Source organism: Stegodyphus dumicola, chromosome 1, assembly GCF_044657685.1.
Source record: "Stegodyphus dumicola isolate Sdum_Otavi_A_Nest chromosome 1, ASM4465768v1".
Classification (NCBI taxonomy): Eukaryota; Metazoa; Arthropoda; class Arachnida; order Araneae; family Eresidae; genus Stegodyphus; species Stegodyphus dumicola.
Genome location: NC_140768.1, coordinates 266,093,245 through 266,114,531, shown reverse-complemented (window position 1 = coordinate 266,114,531; position 21,287 = coordinate 266,093,245). Strand labels below are relative to the sequence as shown.

The 21,287-nt window shown below is 32.8% G+C and overlaps 1 protein-coding gene across 3 annotated transcripts in view; it reads right to left on the bottom strand.

Moving 5' to 3' along the window:
* Window positions 1-5,318: 5,318 nt before the first annotated feature.
* The window catches only part of LOC118201283 (putative monocarboxylate transporter 5), a 112,012-nt gene continuing 96,043 nt past the window's right edge, over window positions 5,319-21,287 (bottom strand). For all 3 annotated transcript variants that reach the window (XM_085806511.1, XM_035373353.2, XM_035373352.2), the window contains exons 3-6: window positions 17,688-17,831; window positions 14,420-14,982; window positions 11,808-12,375; window positions 5,319-8,605 (exon numbers count right to left, since the gene is read on the bottom strand). In XM_085806511.1, coding sequence (XP_085662637.1) covers window positions 8,442-8,605; window positions 11,808-12,375; window positions 14,420-14,982; window positions 17,688-17,831 — 1,439 coding nt within the window. In that variant the 3' untranslated portion in view covers window positions 5,319-8,441. The remainder of the gene's footprint in view (window positions 8,606-11,807; window positions 12,376-14,419; window positions 14,983-17,687; window positions 17,832-21,287) is intronic.

Genomic DNA, 21,287 nt, shown 5'->3' with positions numbered 1-21,287 from the left:
AACTGTGGGAAGGAAAAGATAGAAGTTAGCGTAACTAAAAAGAAAACAAGATATGATATCAACATCGTCTGGCTCCGTTCTGCCGCTCAAACAGCAAATTCCGTCAAGAAGGTTCGTTGAGGTTATCCTCTGTGGACCATTTCTGAGAGGATCACGAGTCACTTCATCTTCCCGTCACGGCTTAGCATATCGAGTATGATGTATATTTCCCGAACTCTCGGGGTGTGCCAGGCAAAAGATAGAAGAAGGTCTCATCTAGTCGCTGCAGCTGCGACAAGCCTCAGGAAAAAAATGTCAACGTCGATCCATTCCTCCTCTCCGTCTCTCTTCTTTCGTCTCCGTCTCCACGAAAAACACTGCGCAGCCGCTTTAGTAGCTGGCCCGTTTTTTGAAAACTTGGCGTAGATGTTGACTAGCAGGAAGCCAAAAAAAGGTAAACCATACTCTGGATCTTCACGGGAAGGGGTTTCCCGACTACCAAAAGGAGCCGTTTCTCGCCATTCCATCGTTCAACTTCCAAGGCCACACCAATGGGTCATCAAAACTGCTGGCGGAAACAGGGGGGGAAGAAACTAGCCTCGCTCCAGGGTCCCAGTCGATAATGCAGATATTCTGTCTCAACGAATATTTTCCTCCACCATAAGTATGCTGTAGAACATCACCCTGCTAGCCTGGTCCAGCAAAACAGGGTCCTCTTTTCGTGAAAACACATGGTAAAACTATCAAGCACTTCGCCCCCCACACATGGTGGAACGCTTAGTAGAAAGGAATTTTGGGGTGCAGTACAATTGCTGATAAGAATTTCCGCTGGAAGGAAAACCAAGCCGAAGGCAAGGGGTAAAAATCTCTGAACTAAGTTAACACAAAATGACTTTGGGAAATTTAAAAAAATGAAGCTACTAATTACACAACATTATAATTCATAATAAAAATGTCAGCACTGATATAATTGTTTCCTCAGCCACAAATTGAGACTAAACACAATTTATCCAAAAAGAAATACAAATAAAATCAAATTATTTTTCTTCTACCGCCAGTCAGAAAGTATGTATTCGTTTAACGTTAAAAGAAAGAGGGATACAAATTAAATTACTTAAGGTTAAGAAAAAAAAATTAACACATCAAAGTGCAGCAACAAGGCTTTAAAATAAAAAATTAAAGTTAAACAACCTTAAGGGTCAAAACAACTAGATACAAAAACCCAAAAAAAATCTTAAGTCCCTAAAATCAAATTAAAATTAAACAAATTCAACTCAGAACTTTCAAAGCAACCTAACCAAAACTTACAAAAGTTACAAGTTAAACTTACAACCAACTTTAAACAGAAAAAAAAAAAAAAAAAAAAAAAAATTAGAACTTCAATTACAAATCAAAACTGAAATAAGCAAAACAACTTAAGCTTAAAAAAATAGAACGATTAATACATACCACATGTGTAAGTTCAATAATCCAAATTTTCTTTTCCAAAAAAAAAATAATGTATTCAGTTAATGGAAATGTGTAACAAATGTACTTTAATTAATGGATAAATTTAACAGTTAACTTTGTTATGGAATAAAATAAATTGATTACCTTTCTTTGCACTATTATTTTTCTGATTCCCAAATGGATCGATAGTGACGCATCATGCAATTACTGTAAAATACTTAATCTTGAATTAACTGAGGTAATCGGCTGTGATCTGTTGCTTTTACTTATACTTTGTGAATAAAACAGATGGTTATCTGTAACTTCAACAGTGCACTCCCTGTTCCTAAATCATTTTAATTAGTTGGATAATTAGTTACCGATCATTAATGTAGTCGTTGGGTAAGAAATAAAATTGCAAAGACGTTATTCTCAGGATTGACTGTCATACTTTTAGAAGAACAGTGGTTTGTTACCAGCTTCATATTATTTCCAACATACTATGGCTAATAAAATCTCTCTATATATTGCACACAATCTAGCAATAAGAAAAACGTCATCGTAGAATTGAAATTACGTAGCATCAGAAAGACTTATCGGCAAAGACAAAACACGAAATTCTCATACATCTCTAAAAAAGAAAAGTATATTGTCAATATTTGTTCTCATCTTGTAACTTAAGTGTTTTTTACAGTATGCCACGATATATTCACGTTCTTTAGATACAGGATGGTCATAGAAAAATTTCCCCGTATATGAATCCCTAGTGGCGTATACGCTCAACCAATCAAAATAAAGCTTTAGATATACTTGTTGAACATATGCGCTCGAGATTGAAATGATTTTAAACAGTAGAGCTCCAACAGTTAAGGCTATAGTGGAAACTTTTCGAAATTTTCGAATGGTAACACGTTTTCATTTTCCTGTGATAATTGATCAGGCCACTGAAAAACTATAAATGACGTTGGAACGATACCCGCATGGCAAAAATTGCCTGCGTAAAACATTTACAAAGGATTGTAAAAGGCAACACAGGAGAGCAGAAGGGAAACAAATTGGAATTGGGAGTTTTCAACGGGCTCAACTTCGGAGACAATAACGCATTGCATACGAGAGATTGTTGGCAGCAATGACAAGTGTAACATCCTGGGAGGAATCTGTATAACTTCAAGTTTTAGTGCATCTTTGAGTTTTCACAAATCTCGTAGATTTGATATGTACACTGCGAAAAAAAAACTGGGACAGTTTTATATCTCCCGTTCTAGTGGGCCGATTGACAAAATTAAAATTGTGTTTTCCATGTCTTGAAAGCGCGACTTAGGTTGTATATTAGATTTATATATATCATTGTTCTAACATAGGTATTTTGATACAAAATCGGACCTTTTCTGAAATAACATACCAGTTTTTTCTATATTTCGATTCTACGCCTCAAATCATGCCTAGACATGAAATTTTATAAAATTTGGTGCGAAATTTACGGACAAATTCAAAAATTTATCTTCGCGCAATTTTTTTCAGTTTGAGCCAAAAATAATTCATTTAGCGAACTTCTTAATATATGGCAACCAATTTTCTTTTCCCTTATGCCGGAGCGGAAAAAAAGGGACCTCGTTCCTACCTACTGAACGAGAAAAAAGGTTACATCGTTCCTACTTTCAAAGAATTTTAGCAAAGTGTCTACGCCACATTTGATGTTTTATCGCTTTTCGACAAATATGTCAAATTTTAAAACGCGCCAATATATAAATTCACGTATATTTTCGAAAATTTTGCATAAAAAAACTATAATTTTTTGCAGGTATGCTTTGAAATATGTCGACTTTAAGATGAGGGTAAAAAAATTTATAGGCTATCATTCAAAATATTTTTAAAAATTTATAAAAATTATTTAAAAATACAAATTTTAAAAATAAATCATAACAAATGGGTGAATTTTATTTGGAATGAACGTGAATTTCAAAATGTGAAAGGAAGATTCACATAAGTTTAATAAAAAAAGAGAGAATAATAAATATATACCAAAGTCAATTAACACTGAGGAGCTAAAGTTTTGAAAGCTAATTTTTATAAAAAAAACTCCTCGTGCGATTTTTACAAAACTTGGTAGTTTGGAGTAATTTAAATGTAGTAGGGAAAATAATTGGTATGTTATTTCAGAAAAAGTCTGATTTTATGTCAAAATACCTATATTAGAAGAGTGTTATATATAAATCTAATACATATCCCAAGTCACGCTTTCGAGAGATGGAAAATGCAAGTTGAATTTCGTCAATCGGCCCAGTAGAACGAGAGATATAGAACTGTCCCCTTTTTTTCAGCGCAGTGTACATCTTACATTTCAGTTAACCCCAGAACCAGAAATCCATCGGAGTGATTCCTGAGGATCGCAGTGGCCACGAAACTTAAGTTATGAGAAAGGTCGCTATCTTGAAATGTTGTAGACATCGAAAAATTATAATTCTAATAACCCTTTTTGGTACTTACGTATTATCGCAACCAGGTTGGCGCGATTTGTAAGTTTGAGTAAAAAAGTATGAATAGAAAGAAAATGTACATTTATTAATTACAGATAATTTTTAATACAGTTTTTTATATTATTTTGTTTTAAAATATAAAATAGCAATTAAACCCTTCCGGTTTCGAATTTGAATAAGTTGCAGAATTATTCTTTCGGCGGAAATCTTTTGGCTATTGCTTTCAGCACTGATTGAAAACCGTCTTCGCCATTAACAGCTTGAGCTTGGCGCCATATAAATTCGATAAGGTATGAGTCAAGATGATGACGGGCTGTTCCTCTCTGTTTTTTGTTGCGCCATTTGGCTGAGCCCCACATGCGCTCTACATGTTGTATGTGAACGCCCGTGTTGGGATCCACAAAGTTATATTTGTGATTAACAGTTCCATGCAGAAATCCAGCATTTTCGAACTCACTTTTATTGTATCCTTTCCAGCAATCCGAATAAATGATGCTTCCTTCCTTGATATTTTCGAAAATTTTTTCCATGAAGGTAACGGCGCTTCTGTTAGGTACAGTAACCAAAAAAGTCTCTTTCTTTTCTCGGCAAATTCCACCGAAAACCCATTGCTGTGGTAGTACACGCCCAGTGTTGTTTTTTTTTTCTTTTTAAAAATAAATTCTTTATACAAAACTACGTATAACATGTAGGGTTGCCGTAAGCAGGGTCGTCAAATTTGGCGATTTATGCGAATTTTGGCCTGGTTGCGTTAATACGTAAGTACCAAGTTTTTTTCCGTTTCCTTTCTTATGTTATACTGGTCCTTTACAAAGAAAATGTTTTGCATATATTTTACGCCGGTAATTTTAGTCATACTTTCATAGTTTTAATGTATAGTTTTCCAATGCGCTCAGTTTACTAGGAAAAAATGTGGGTGTTGCCATTCGAAAATTTAGACTCTTTTTCACCATCTGTGAGAGGCTTTTGTTTTAAATCACTACAATCTCTAGCAAATACCTTCAGATAACAATATCCTAAAATTTCATTTCGCTTACTTGAGCGGATACGGTGCTAGGGGTTCATATGCCGGGGAAGTGTTTCTGTGATCCCCCTGTGTTAAATTTGTAGCAAACTTCACATCGTTTACAAGTAAAACACCCGACGTAATATAGAGATAACATTTAAGTTATCATTTTTAATTTATCTTCTGATTTCATTTTCGAATTTAATAATGACAATATTTTGAAGTGTTTATTTCCTAATTAGGGTGACATCGAGAAAATAGCTGTATAAATAATACGCTAACCTTCAAAACGGATATTTTTTTAATGTGCAACCAAATAATAAAATTATGATTCCAGATATATTGTTTTAATAGTATTTTTACAGTAACAAAATATCGATTTACATATTGAAAATCTTTATGTTTACAATGAAAATTATAAAACAATGTCATTAGTTATGATTTTTATTTCTGATATTTCACATCTTACTTAAACTGAATACAGGAATGTATTAATATAATACATTTGCATCATATGACTACATTAAACTTTTAATGATAATATTTATAGGATATATACAGAATTTCTGGCATTCAGAAATATTCTAAAATTTAATATCTGAGAGTTACTGCGTAACATTTACCCCTCGTTATGTTGCTTTTGTAAAGAGCATCGCATTCCGTAATTCGGTTTCTTCTTTAAAGTCATATCTAAAGAATACGTATTTTAATTTCTATGTATTTAATTTCCATTTTGCATTTAATGTATTTTTTCTTTCTTATTCGAAAGAATATTTATTAATTAAGTGAACCTTCTTTAACACGGCCATTCGCAATTCCAAACACTTTAATCTTTATTAGATACTAGCGGAAGTATCCGATGTCAGTTAAGTGATATTGAGAGTAATATATCTAACAACAGAGAAAATGATACGGCTGTAATCCTTCTCTAATGGTGCAAAAAATGCGATTCATAGTTATACATTTTTAAATCTGATGCGATATGGAATGCACATAAAAAATTTCCATAGAAAAATAAACTAATTCTCTCTCTCATTATATCATCAACAATGGCACGCCGTTTTAAATGATTTTCGTCTTTCTAGTCAAATGGTCGTAAAAGCTCAAGTTCCATCCAATATTTCACCTATATTCAATTTTAGTTGATTAAATGTGGCCAAAAAATGATCATAATTGATCAGAAATCAATAACGCAAAACAAACAGGCATTTTTATTTATATATATAGATTTTGAGAAAGGTAAAAAGTTTTGATTAACAAACTCTAGAATTTGAAAGCGAGCAGTAGCAACACGTTTCGAATTAAAACATTTTTATCTCCAACGCAGGAGACTTTTACCATTCGGCAAAAGAAGTCCGAAAATTAGTGTTTTCAAAGTTTTTAATTAACATCTCGGCTGATTAAAGTCGTACGAAGATGGGAACAGTCGAAATGGCTTCCCGTGAATTTTTGGAATCGTGGATAATGTATTTAAAGTTTGGCAATGCTACTTGTATTTTTCCTTCATTGTATAACTTAGAAATATTTTATTAACAATATCTACGATTTGAAAGCGAGCAGTGGCAATTCTTCTCGAAATAAAGCATATTTTTATCTCCAGCGTGCGAGACTGTTGCCACTCAGAAAAATGATGGCGAAAGTTAGCGATTTCAGAATGTTTAATTAATATCTCTGATTTTAACCATTTTATTTGGAAAAAAGGGGACTTCGTCCTTTCTCAGGATCCAGAAAAGAACTGTAGAAAAATTGATGATGATAGCTATGGTAGTGAATGAGTTCATTGCGAACATACACACAAACACACATTTTTCTTTATATATACAGATAACCACCTCAAACAGGTAACAATGATATTTAATTTTGCTGTGAGAAATATTGGTTACTCAGAGGTCAAGCTATCAAGAGAAGGCTCGATGTATTATTATGAAAAAACTATTATACAGGCTTACTTATATTACCTTCAAAAATAAATCTTCTGCTAAAATGTTTGACTGCACTGACTTTACTTATAATCAAATAAACTAAACGTTTTGTGGCCCCGCTATTATCATGGAGGCAGGGAATTCGCCTTAGGCCAGCTTCGAGTTCCAAAGAAAGGTTTTGATATTTGTAAATGCGGTGTCTTTGTTGTTGAGCAGCACTTAAAATAATGTCGAACCGAAAGTTATCTCGAGAGCTAGTTGCTAGGATAAAAGGATTAGAGTATGCTCGGATCTCTCCTCCGGAGACATCCTTCAAAACCTGATCTGGGTTTAGAACAGATCTGGGCAAATTTGTACTGCCATTGATAAGGTACCCAAGATAAACCAAGGTTAGGTGCATCTCTCGTTTCTTGGCCCAATAAGACTTATGGATATGATCTGGTTCAGTTCAGGAGGTTTAAAACACCAATGAATATTATTTTAACTTACAGAAATTGTTATATAATAAAAGAGATTGGAATGATTATAATTAATTTATCATTAGATTAAAATTAGGCGGGTATTATTTTTTTAATTCTTGCTTTTTGAATATTCTTCCAAAAATAAATATTAAAATTCTGCATAAAATATCCTGAATACTTTATACCTTTTATATTGCTTAAGACATTTCGTTTTAGTTACAGCTGTTTATGCATTTTGAAGCTGTGTTTCTCATTTTTAGATCTATTTCATTTCATTTTCAATACCTATCCAAATTATATTATCTTATTTCATTTCTGCAAGCTATGTTATATCAGCAAGAGTTAATCGCTTGCTCGTCCAAGTGTTAATTTTCTTAAAACTCTTTAACTGAAAGTCACTATTGTTTCTTGGAACATAAATAAAAGTAGGATTTGAATGTCATATTTCCAATTCAATTATATCTAATAAAAGAATTTTGAAATTCTTTTAGAACTGTGGCTTGTTGTCTTAGAGAGGGTTCACAGTATTTCTAAAATAAATTGTAAATCAGTTTATCAGTTTTTCGTTGATAAAAATTGCAAAATTTATTGAAGGTATTTGTTCTACTTTTAATTCATTGGTAATTCTAAATTCCTAGTTAATATATACGTATTGCTGATAGAAAAGCATTATGTTTTTGTAATCCAAAAAGAAGCCCTTACAGCTGAATAGCAAGACTTGAATTGTAATATTACGACTGGTTTCATTAATTTACAAAATAGTGTTGGATAGCTGTTGATTTTCCCATTATTTCCTGCAAAGTTACAAAAATTAATATAGAGATGTTTACTGTAAATCGTATTTTAGTTCTGATATTACTTTTATGCATATATTGTCATATTTCAATCAGAAATTATTGTTCCGTAACAATCTCAGTTTTTATAAGAAGCTTAAATAAGTCGAAAGGCCATTTGCTTGTTAAGACGTATCTAAAATATAAATAGGAATCTTGAACATGTAGTAAAATGTATAAAGTCTCAGTAAAAAATATTGAGTAAATCTTGTTTTCCTTTGATGAATCTTTCGATGTAATGCAGTTAATCTCAGTTGGATAGTTTAATATGTCTGCTTGAATTCCACACTATCGGCAATCTTCATCAAGCAAACGAATAGCTTCTTTTGGAATTTCTAAGGAGTAATAACCACTGAAGCACTGTGGCCAGGTTTCTTAAGTCTGAAGTTTATCTTTAACAACAAAGGTTCTAATAACCACATGAGACCAACAACCACAGAGAGCCCTCCAGTTATGTAGAACAAACCATCGTAAGAACCTAAATTATCCCTGAAATAACCTGTGAATTTAAAACAAATTTTAAGGTATTAAAGCAATATAGGCACATAAAATATCTTCATGTAATACACAACAGAAAATAATTATATTTTAATTGAATTTTTCTATCAGATATAAATGAAACATATTGTTTTGAAGTAGACAATAATGTCACTGTTTCATGTGGCATCATAAAATGCTTTCAATTATGAGGATAATATTAGTTTGCTCGTTTGCCATTTGAAAAAGCAATGATTTGTTAAAATTTACACAAAATTATTATTAAGTTTATTCTCTTCATATATAAAATACTTAGCTTAAAATTCCCATGACAGTTTCATCTGTCCCAGAAAGGAGAAAACATAAAATAGTAGCCCAGAATAATTACCAGTCATGGCATTAAAGTATCTTTCAAATAGTAATAAAACAAAAAGAGCCAAATCAATCATTTAGTAAATAAAATAATACTTTAATAAATTTTTAGAAATTAATTGCATGGGGAGGGATAAGAAATGTCATTATGTGTTCTATATATTGCAGTTACATCTACCAGACAATAGAAGACCTTAGAACTATTTAACAGAACCTGGAATCCACAATATATGGCTTTGCTTTTGTCAATACTGTTAAATGGAGCAATATGTTAGCTTATCCAAAACAACATTATTCCGAGAAGAAAAACAAGTATAGGATTTTATATTATTCATGCAGGATAGGACATCATTCTATAGTGCCTCTTTCTTACACTCAGAATTTGGTGTCCGTAGAAAACATCGCGGATGAAAACGTCGCGGAGAAAACAACACAAGGCAAAAACGTTGTAGTCGAATATATCGTAGTAAAAAATAAAGTAGTACCAATAAAATCATTGCATGACGATAACATCGCACATATGCGTTTTTCAAGTTTTAAAATTGTAAGTACATTTTCCAATAATCTGGGAATGCAAGAAGAATTAGGGATATTTTTACTTCTATATTTCAAACCTCTGAATGAACTAATAAATTTTTGCTGAAAAAGTAAGAAGGAAACTTAAGCATTTAAAATACGTAGAAAATTAATGCAATTTTATAGCACTTAATATAATTTTAAATTTACATAGTTAATTAACAAAGGTTATTAATAAATTCATCTTTTTTATAAAGTTTTTATGGATAGTTTTTCATGAAAAATACGGTCTGAAAATGTTTTTAGAAAAAGGAAGATAAATAACTGCATGAAGTTACCGCTATACAAATTGCTTAGTTAATTATCAAATTATTTCCTTTCACGTTTGTTAATCTGTTACTGTTTTAGTGCAAATTATATCTTGTTTTGTTTCCGTTTATTCTTAAAGTGTCGTTAACATTTTCACCCTCTTTCCTTCTTGTGCTCTAAACTCATTATGCGAAAATGCATATATGGAATGTTATCATCATGCGATGATTTGAAGGTACTTTATTTTTTACCAAGGTATTTTCAAGGAAGACGTTTTTAAACTGAGAAGTTTTATAATCGCTTTATTTTCGACCATGTTATTTTGTACCATGGTGTTTTCGCCTTGCGTTGCTCTCTCTAACCCAGACTTTGCCTCAAATGAAATAATACACTGTCAGTTTCAGAAGGTAACGTCCAACAGATCTCCTCCGATTATGATAGGTGTTACCCAAAGCAGGATGTTTACAGAGATCATTTAGTATCACTTGCAATACGAAAGCATGCTATGAAACAACATGAGGCAATGGCTCCTACAAAAATGCTGTTTCTGCAGTTCAGGAGTTCAGGCGTCTTAGCTTTTCTACAGGCAATGCTCAGCAATGGAGATATTTGCGAAATAGAGCATTTATTTTTTATGTGGTTATTTTACATTCTTTTACTGATGAACCTCGCTTTAGCAGTCATAACTGCAGTTAAAAATTTTGTACAGTAAAATTTCTTTGGGGTATAAAAATTGGTAATTTATGTATTTCTATCCAAAATGGCACATTGAAAACTCATTCAAATACAATTTTCTTAACGTTTACGACTCTCATTCCATTTAAAATTCCTTAGTGAAACAATGCAAGCCAGTATACTTAATAAAGGATTATTTAATAGTAACGCACATCAAATTTTCAAAAATAGTGGAAATTTTGTAACAGATATTAATGGCGGATTGTTTTAATGAATGATATCTCTATATTATCACAAGTTATGCATCATTTTAAATTTCAGTTGCAGTTCATGCTATTAACTTTTAAAAAGCGACTGTTTAGTCACAATGGAGAGGAATTTTCCCAAAGCTAAACTAATATGTATGACTGAACGTTAATTCCAACACATTTTTACAGAAACGTTATTAAAGCAGATAAAGAGATCTTCCAAAGTATTCTTGAAACTAATAAGGCAATGAATTTCCGCTCTGTAACCTAATTTCAAGAAATTAGAAGAGTAAAATGGCCACCCGTTTCTTCTGAATACGGACAAAATGGGTGAAGTCAGGAATAAAATGTTGCCATCGCCAACGAAGAGTAAGAGAAAGATGTCATCAAATTCAAATTTATACTTTCGAGGTAATGCTCAGCTCTAAACGTTCATTCTTCTTGAGGAAAACTTATCTCAATCTTGAAACAAACAAACTTTTTTTTTGACAGCATAAACTGCAACTGAACTTTAAATGATACATTATTTGCAATAGTACAAGGGTGTTTGTTATATTCTTAAACAATTTGCCATTAATATTGGAATTTGTACAACTTTTGAAAATTTGATGTACGCGACTTTTGGAACACTTGGTATATAATAATTTTCAGTGTGAACAACACTTTATAAAATGGAACTGGGTTTTTGTTTTTGCAGTATACTTAAGCGTATAAAGTGCATATTCCTAATTCCATAAAAAACCGAAAGAAGGGAAATCTTATTTTCAATGATGATTAAAACGCCTTAAATAGTCAGGAAGGGAAAACCCAGCCCTCAGTAACTCGAGGTGTTCATAATTAGTTGATAATTAAAAATATTTTTCGTTTTTAATTAATGAATTCAAATCTACTCTCAATTTTCTACTGAAGAAATTTTGGCTAATGATTCTGTATTCTATAATTTTAAAAACTACATTTTGTGTGCCTGAAACCTTTAAATCTGATCTGTTCAAAAACAGTGTTCATTATTTAGCGTTTTTAATTCTGCCAACATTTATGTTGCTGTCATGCTATTTACACATAATGCTGCATTTAATTTTGAAATTTGTATAAGAGTTTCCTTACCTATAAGTGGTGGGATACCAAAAGTCAGCATACCACTGAGGAACGAAATACAACCGATGGCCAAAGATTGCACAGATATGAGATATTTGCCAACTAATATAGGAAACATAACAAGAGTCGCTCCAGCTGCCATTCCATAAATCACGATCAGCGTCATCAAAACATCAAAGGAATAAAAGATTGGTATGAGTAAAAAGCAGATACCTTGTAAGACTTGTATGAGCATCATGAACTTTGGTAATGATAAGTAATTCCTGTCTGTTACCCAACCAAAGCAAAGTCTTCCTATAAGATCTGACAAAGATAGCATACTGATGAAATATTTGGCAACATCTTCCTTAAGACCTTTGTCGTTTAGGTAGTCCACGATAACAGTTATGGACGGATCAAAGAGCATGGCAAATGCGGCCAATGATAAACTAATCATATGGAACATTGGATCACTAATCATTTTAATGACTCCCTTGTAGATAGAAACTTCTTGTTGACTGTCAGGTGGCATTGCTATTGATACACTCACATCACTTATAGAAATAGTTCGCATTCGTAGGGAATTTGTTGTATCCTCCTAAAAATGTAATAACATAGCATTAATGAAAACATAGTCAAATATTCTATAAACTTCTAGAGTGAAATCTCACCAAACATGCAGGATTATTCAAATGACAGGGTTATTAAAAATGACTGGTTGAATTCCAGAAGAGTGGAATTTCATATCTAATGAGATTAATTTGATAGACATTTGAGAGTGTTGAAACTCTCACCGAAAACCACGTGATTTGCGCATGCGCGCAGCAAAAACTAAAACAGACTTTTTTTAACTGATCTTTGAGAAATCGTGATGGACGTTCGAGTGAAAAATGTAATCCTTCTCTTGTGTGTTATATATATATTTTAGTTTAGTGATGTGATTGTAAATTAAATATCTTATTATCTTAGAAGCCTCTCTCTTTCTGTGAGTAGTGCTTTGATGAATGAAAATAAAACAATCCCGGATATGCCTTTGGATTAGAAAGAAGATCGATTAAAAGGTAAGCCTTTTTACCTTTTATTTTCTAAGATTAATCATGAACACATTATACAGAGAGAAAGAAAATTTTCGAGTTTTTGAATGTCACAAAAGTATTTTGGTAGTATATCGTACATTTATAATGGAGTTTCTCTTTGGCAGAGGAAGAGCTCAAAACGTTGCAATGAATTGAACGACCTTTACAATTTAAAGCTAGCTTTGATAGTATAAGTGAATCAGTAATCCTTAGCGTAGCAAGTTTTTTCGATTATTTTCGCCAAATTTACGCAATCTCCTTAGCTTTCGCAAATATCAAATAAATTCACGAATTTCAGAGATTTTTTTAAATTCTTTTCGAATCTGTATTGTAATTTAAATTTTTTCCATATTTAATTAAATTTGATATTTCCTTTCTCATAATTTACACAAAATTATGATACAAAATAATTTTACTTTTGTTTATTTAATATCAAATTTTAAGTCCTAAATTTCTCCTGAAGATTTCAGATCCAGCAAAAGCCTGAAGATTTCCTATATACGAAAGAATACAATTTTTTTAAGTATCTTAAGGCTGAATTCCATTAAATGTCTTTATCCATAAATGTGTGGATACTGAATGTCCATTTTTAAGTTTAAAAAATTTGTTACAAGGTTACAAAGATCCAGCATTAAAGAAGGAAATCTGTGTGCGTACAGTATAATACCAAAACGACATCCACTTGCCACCATCCACGGACATGTATGGACCATGTTAATTTCATGTTAAGGTATTGATAACATATCATAATTTGCAAATAATTTATAGTAATGAATATAAGCCTAACCGTGAACTTTGAAATCTCCATCAGCGACAACCGCCTTGACGTAATCACCATTGCAAACGCAAATCTTTCGGAGAACGTAAATAAATATAAGTACGCAATAATACCTTTTTAAAGCGATTTTTTGTTTAGATGAAAAATTGTATAGAACATAACAAATCATTTTAGAAAAGGTGGTCATTTTAGAAAGGGTTTATAGCTTGTCTCATTACGCCTAAATTTTATTTATTTTACTACTTCGGGTCTAGTTTTCCACTCTTTTCTTAAATGTTAATATAAGTTCTGAAATGCAAAACTTTCAGGGAATTATTAGCCATAAAATTTCCCGATATACCCGAAATCCCACTTCAGATTTTGCCATCCACTTTAAGATGAACGTTGAGATATATTACTGTTGGAATAACATTATTGTTGGTATACCATTATTAGTGTAATCGTATGCCAGAGTTTCCTTTTGTAGGTATAATAAACATGTTAGATCATTTAGACTTTTTATGACAGCTATGCATTATTTCAAAAATCAAATATAATTGCTTCTGTGCAGAAATTATAAAAGGTATGATTGAAAAAAGAGTGGCTTGATCATTTGAGCATTCGCCTTATGTTGCAGTTAAGCAAAAGTTACATAGAATGCCCATAAGTAAAATTTCTACTCTTTCTCTTCTATTTTATATGTTACTTATCGCTTTACATATATTAGAAACAAGATGCTTTTAAATCGGATCAGTCATTTTGAACAGCCCTGTACTTTTTTTGTAATTTTACATGCTAATGTTAAATACCTTTTCGGTAACAGTTCTCTCATTCAGATCGATCTTTGAACCATCATATGAAGGATTATCAATTCCACTCTCTTTGTTAAACTTATCCATGTTATACGTCTGAAAAAACTGGTCCTCTAAAACTTTCCCTTCGTAAGTTCCGGATGATTCCGATGAATTAATTTTTGCATCGATAACATAAATACCATTTGGTTTTCCTTCTTGAATGACCGATTCTTCGCATATCATTGACATCGTTTGAGAATAATGACTAGATTTTGCTTTTATATATGAAGTTTTGTTTGGAATCGGAGGTTCTTCTTGCTGTTTAATATTTCGTTTGATCCATGGCGGCTCCTTTATCATAAGGGATGCTGGTAGCGCATGCATAATAATACCTCCAGTGAGAAGAAAGGTTCCTGACAATCCCACATTTATTAATAAGTATTCTATCAATATAGGGAAAAGAAAGGCTCCAATGCATGCTCCTGAAAGGGCAAATCCCGAAGCAGTTGCACGGTACTTCAAGAAATATTGATTTACGACTATTTGAAATAACGTGTTAGCCAATGCCACTCCGAAACCTGCAAATAATAAGAGACTCATACAGTTTAACAAAACTTTATAAATTACTTTTAACGGAAAGCATATGAATTTTGTAATTATAATAACAAATATATACTCAATATTTAATAAATAATACTGAGATGGCTATTCTCTGAGACGTATTCAAGTTTTATAAAGCAAACGCTGGAAACCCCCCCTTTTTTTTTTAAATCAAAGAGGCGCAAAATATTTAAACATGTCTTTTCCTCCTTCCTAGTCAAGTATTGCAGATTTATGATTTTAAACAACATATATATTAATTTTAGCAGTTGTTCAATTATTATCTATCGATAATTGAAAGTAGTTATTCTATTACACGACTTTTTGCATAAATGTATTTTTATAACATAAAAATAAATTTTTACGCTAAACATAGAGCATGTACATAAAAGTCCTTACGCAGTCTTAATTTTCGCTGCATTTATACTGCATTTATAGAGATCAATAAATTATCAGTTACTATTAATTATTAAAAATATTTTTATGACTATTGTTTTATTTGCACTAATTTCCTTCATTTCAGTTTTGTTTTAAAAGTTTTTGCTTCCGTTGTTTTTAATTTCAAACCGTTGGTTAATATAAATTATGTATTAATTTCACAGTATTTTCCGCCACACTAACATAATTCATTAATTAAATTCACCAATTTCAAAAACAAAATAAAATAAAAAATTTAAAAGTCCAAAGAAAATAACACTTTTAAAACACTAAAGTACCACAGAAACATTTCTTTACTTCTTAGCATGGAACAGAAACACTAACAGAAATACTTTTCGCTTGTATTTAGTTGCCACTGTAAGCCATCTGGTGCCGTGCTACGTTTTAAATTCATTACGCCTGTGATTTAGTCCACTTTGCTTTATGTTTTGTAGTTAATTTCTTTTTAAAGTTGTGTTAAGTACATAAACACAGATGATGTTTCACTTTTATCTCATAATTTTTCACGAAATCTTAGTAAGAGTTTGTAGAACAGTTTCAGAACTGCCGGTATAAACTATACTGGTGATTTCCAACTAGAAGACTAAAACATTTGAAAGCAAAATCGTGATTGTTAGGAAAAAATAAGTCAAATTATCATATTGGTGTTATCACTTTCATAGACGTTTCATACCACTTGACACCCAACTTAAAAATTTGAGGGTAATCATATATTATAGATTAACTTTTAATATGCACCAGAGGGAAGACATATAGAATGATAATGAGTATATTCCTTAACAGGCAATAGTTGTCCATTAGATACGCCATCTTGCGTCGCCAGAAGGCAGCTTCAGCGAGAAAGAAAAAAATTAAAATGTAACCTCTAAATAAAGGGCGAAACAAGACGCCTAGAATCATCATAAATGATTGATTTATGATGATTCTAGGCTTTATGATGATTCTAGGCCTTGGTCTCTTAAAAATACATTGACTTATAATCGAATAATCACAGAAGTATCCTTAACTGTATCCCACGATACAAAATAGATGATGTTTACTCTGATTTTCTGAAGACATTCTACTCCTTTTTATGACTGAGATTATCACGAAGATATTATAGTAACGACTAACTTATAGATGGAGTGCTAAGTGGATTTCTATAAGCACATGAAACGAAAATCATCAACCAGCGCAAGTAAGAGCATGAACTGAAAAGATAGAGTGGCATCGAGGACTAGAGATATCGATTTGCTCAATTCTTGGACTTCAGGAAAGAGCTTATCATCAAGTTGAAAACTATAGAAAGGTCTGCCCGGAGTATAAACCGCGACATAGATCTTATCATCCGGGGATACTAGAGCAATAGCCACTTAACATACCCACAGATAATGGAGAACGGAGGAAAATGGAGACCACCAAAAGAGTGGATGGAAACATTATGAGAATGGCATATATGGAATTTTCAGTGATCCAATTCATTATACAGCACGCGTAGCAGCTGCCTCGTGCCTAAAAAATCATTCCATTATACAACACACGTAGCAGCAGCTTCGTGCCTAAATGGCCTTCCAGACGTTTACAGAAAGCTAATCGCTATGCCATATTCAACATCAACATATTAACAGCTGTATTTGCCCAGAGGCCCAAAGGAACTAAGACGAACGCAGGTGGGGGATATGTAATGCTTACTGATGATCGTCATTTCCTTCTAGAAACAAATGATCAATGTATCCACGTCTAGGGTTTTTCTAGCAGACAGCAAAATAGCAAAATTCCAATGTTGTCATGAAATGACACGTTTCACAAGGATGAACTCGCCATGATAAAATTATAAAACCTAATATAAGGTTTTAAAATAAAAAATGTATGCAAGCAAGTATTTAGAAATATATAACAATATAATAACTTTTAATAAATAATAAATAATTATCTACAAATTCTTATCGAATTTTTTACAGAAATTTAATATTTATCTATTGCGTTAACATCCATCCGTATAAAATATAAAGAATTAAACTTACACCCACCCACACTCACACACACACACACACACATATATATATATGTACATCGATTAACACAAACGTTTGGAAATGAAAATACTTAAGGACACAAAAATTATATTAATTACTTGCTGTTTTGACAAAATAACAAAACTAATCTAATAAATACATTAACAGAACATAGTTTTAGTTACATATGATAAATACAAAAAAAAGACTGCCATAAACATAAAAAAAAACAATTAGGTTAAAACTGTTACCATGCATTCCTCCCCACAATACGCAAATCCAAATGACATTTGGAGCAAAAGTGCAAAGTATAATTCCAAGAGCTCCAAGAAACGAGCCGGTGATTGTCACAGATAGCGGACCATACCGTTGACCGATGGCTCCAACCAAAGGACCTGGAAATTTCACGAATTTTAAATACATCTGGAATTTTAATTTTAATGAAATTTTTTCTTTCTCATTTACATTTTTTAAAGAAACCATCATACTTACTCTACATAATACGTGTTAGTTTTGAAATTTTTAAAACCATTATATAAACTCAAAAAGAAGGAAAATTTGAAATAGTTTTGCAAAACCTTACGCACATTTCCAACTGAATACATGAAATTCAAAAAACGACAATCTACAACTAGGCTTTATGCATTTTAGAATGATTTCGGAGTCGTTGAATTATCGATTAAAATGTAAAGATTATTTTCTAAATGTTCAATCTGATAGCATTTTTTCTGGACTTTTACATCAAGATTCTCATGATAGAAGGGCTTTTCATGAAATTTTTAAGAGTATTGATTTCTATTCTTCTTCCATTACTTTACAGACTCCATTATCACGCTATATTCTGTGCAGGCATGCTAGAATTCTACGCATTAATAAATAAAAAAATCTAATTTCTCAGAATGAAAGAAAATAATATAATAAAATAAATACTACAAACTTGGAACACTAAGCAATGCTTCACATACGCACACACACACATATTATTTGCAATTACGATACCAAACACTACGTATTAAAATATGAGGTAAACGTTCCTTCAAGCGTTAAAGTTTACAGTTTTGCTACTGTTGAGTCGATCGTCGGACTATCCATATATATCGTAAATCGGAAAGCGTTATAAACATATCAAAAAACAAAAAATTAAAAATACAATTTAAATGAAAAATTATGTCTTAAATATAATTCACAATTAAAACAACAATACAAATTTAAAATACACAAACGATATGTTAAACATTGCACATAAATAAAGTCACATTACTCCTCGACATCACGCACAACCTCGTTTTCCCTTTTACTCAATGATCAGTATTCGCTCGAAAAACATTAAAGAAATCCACAAACTCGGTGTCCTTGTGCTCATTTATCTATTTTCACTTAAAGAAAAATCAGACAATTGCTCAAACTCGGCATTGCGCACCACATTGGCTTTGCCCATGTGCACATCGATCTATTTTCACTTAAAAAAACATTCCAGAGTTGCACAAGCTCGGCATTGCGCACCACATTGGATTTGCCCATGTGCACATCGACCTATTTTCACTTAAAAAAACATCCCAGAATTGCACAAACTCGGCATCGCGCACCACATTGGCTTTTTCCCATGTGCACATCGATCTATTTTCACTTAAAAAAACATCCCAGAGTTGCACAAACTCGGCATTGCGCACCACATTGGATTAGCCCATGTGCACATCGACCTATTTTCACTTAAAAAACATCCCAGAATTGCACAAACTCGGCATCGCGCACCACATTGGCTTTACCCATGTGCACATCCATCTATTTTCACTTAAAAAAACATCCCAGAATTGCACAAACTCGGCATCGCGCACAAACTCGGCATTGCGCACCACATTGGCTTTTCCCATGTGCACATCGATCTATTTTCACTTAAATAAACATCCCAGAGTTGCACAAACTCGGCATCGCGCACCACATTGGATTTGCCCATTTGCACATTGACCTATTTTCACTTTAAAAAAATCCCAGAATTGCACAAACTCGGCATCGCGCACCACATTGGCTTCGCCCATGTGTACATCGATCTATTTTCACTTAAAAAAACATCCCAGAATTGCACAAACTCGGCATTGCGCACCACATTGGCTTTTCCCATGTGCACATCGATCTATTTTTATTAAAAAAAACATTCCAGAGTTGCACAAACTCGGCATTGCGCACCACATTGGATTTGCCCATATGCACATCGACCTATTTTCACTTAAAAAAACATCCCAGAATTGCACAAACTCGGCATTGCGCACCACATTGGCTTTTCCCATGTGCACATCGATCTATTTTCACTTAAAAAAACATCCCAGAGTTGCACAAACTCGGCATTGCGCACCACATTGGATTTGCCCATGTGCACATCGACCTATTTTCACTTAAAAAACATCCCAGAATTGCACAAACTCGGCATCGCGCACAAACTCGGCATTGCGCACCACATTGGCTTTGCCCATGTGCACATCGATCTATTTTCACTTAAAAAACACCCCAGAGTTGCACAAACTCTGCATTGAGCACCACATGGCTTTGCCCATGTGCACATCGATCTATTTTCACTTAAAAAAAATCCCAGAATTGCACAAACTCGGCATAGCGCACCACATTGGCTTTGCCCATGTGCACATCAACCTATTTTCACTTAAAAAAACATCCCAGAATTGCACAAACTCGGCATTGCGCACCACATTTCTGGATCTTTAAAACTCAAGCTATGATTGACTTTCAGGTGCGCATACCCTTCGAACTCGAGACAGTCGTACGCTTTCCAACAATCGGATATAATAATCGATCCTGGGAGAACATTCTCTTTAATGATTTCCAGCAATGTTTCGGCACCTCTGTTTTCAACAACTCTAAAGACGCATTTATCTGTTCCTCTCTCAACCAAACCAAAAACCCATTTTCCTTCGACTCTTTTCCCTCTATGATACTTCTGCTTGCCAAACTTGCTTTCGTCGATTTCGACAATGACACCTTCCCCACCCAACTTAACATTCTCCTTCAAACATAACTCCATGCATACTTCTCTACAAAAACTTTTCCAATCTGTCACCGTATTTTTAGCAATACGTAATTCCGTTCGTATAAAATCATTCCCGCACTTACCCAACCACATATAGGTAACTCGCAAAACATCACACATGCTCAATTTACTCTTCGCAAACCAGGAGTTCTTTCGAATTGATCTTGAAATTCGATGCCTACATTCGCCTCCAGTAACTCTGCACATCCACTCAAAACCGTCTATACGGTTTTTTCGCTCTACTAGTTTCATATTTGTTCCACAAATCGGGCACTTATACGATATTGCAATCAAACCTTTCTCCATACACCACTCAATAACACATTTTTTATCTCTTCGCTCCAACTGATAAAAGAAATCCAGATTCAAATACTCATCCATTCTGCAGTAAGCACCGAATAAATCCACAGCTTGCTTACTTGCCACATTTTGAAAGAAGAATAACTTTAAAAGTGGCAAACGATATTTCTCGTTTTAAATAATAAGCTGTTGCCAAAAATATTTATTAAAAATCATTTGCTTTTTTTAATCCTTTATCAAATTTCTTCTAAAAGTGTGTAAACAGCATTTATATTTACGAATATTTCATATCATGTAAAGCAAATAAAATGCACTAAACATTCCACAGGTAATTTTTAGACACATTCAACATAGTATTTGGATAAGTGTATTTTTCCAAATTTGGTTTTGTTAAATGAAAGGCATTTTTTCCCTTTCAAAGCTTTACGATAATTCGAAGTTTAGCTTTTAAATTTATTGCATAATGAGAAAAAAAAGAAAGTTCTTCATGTGCAATTGTAGGCGACGGATTAAT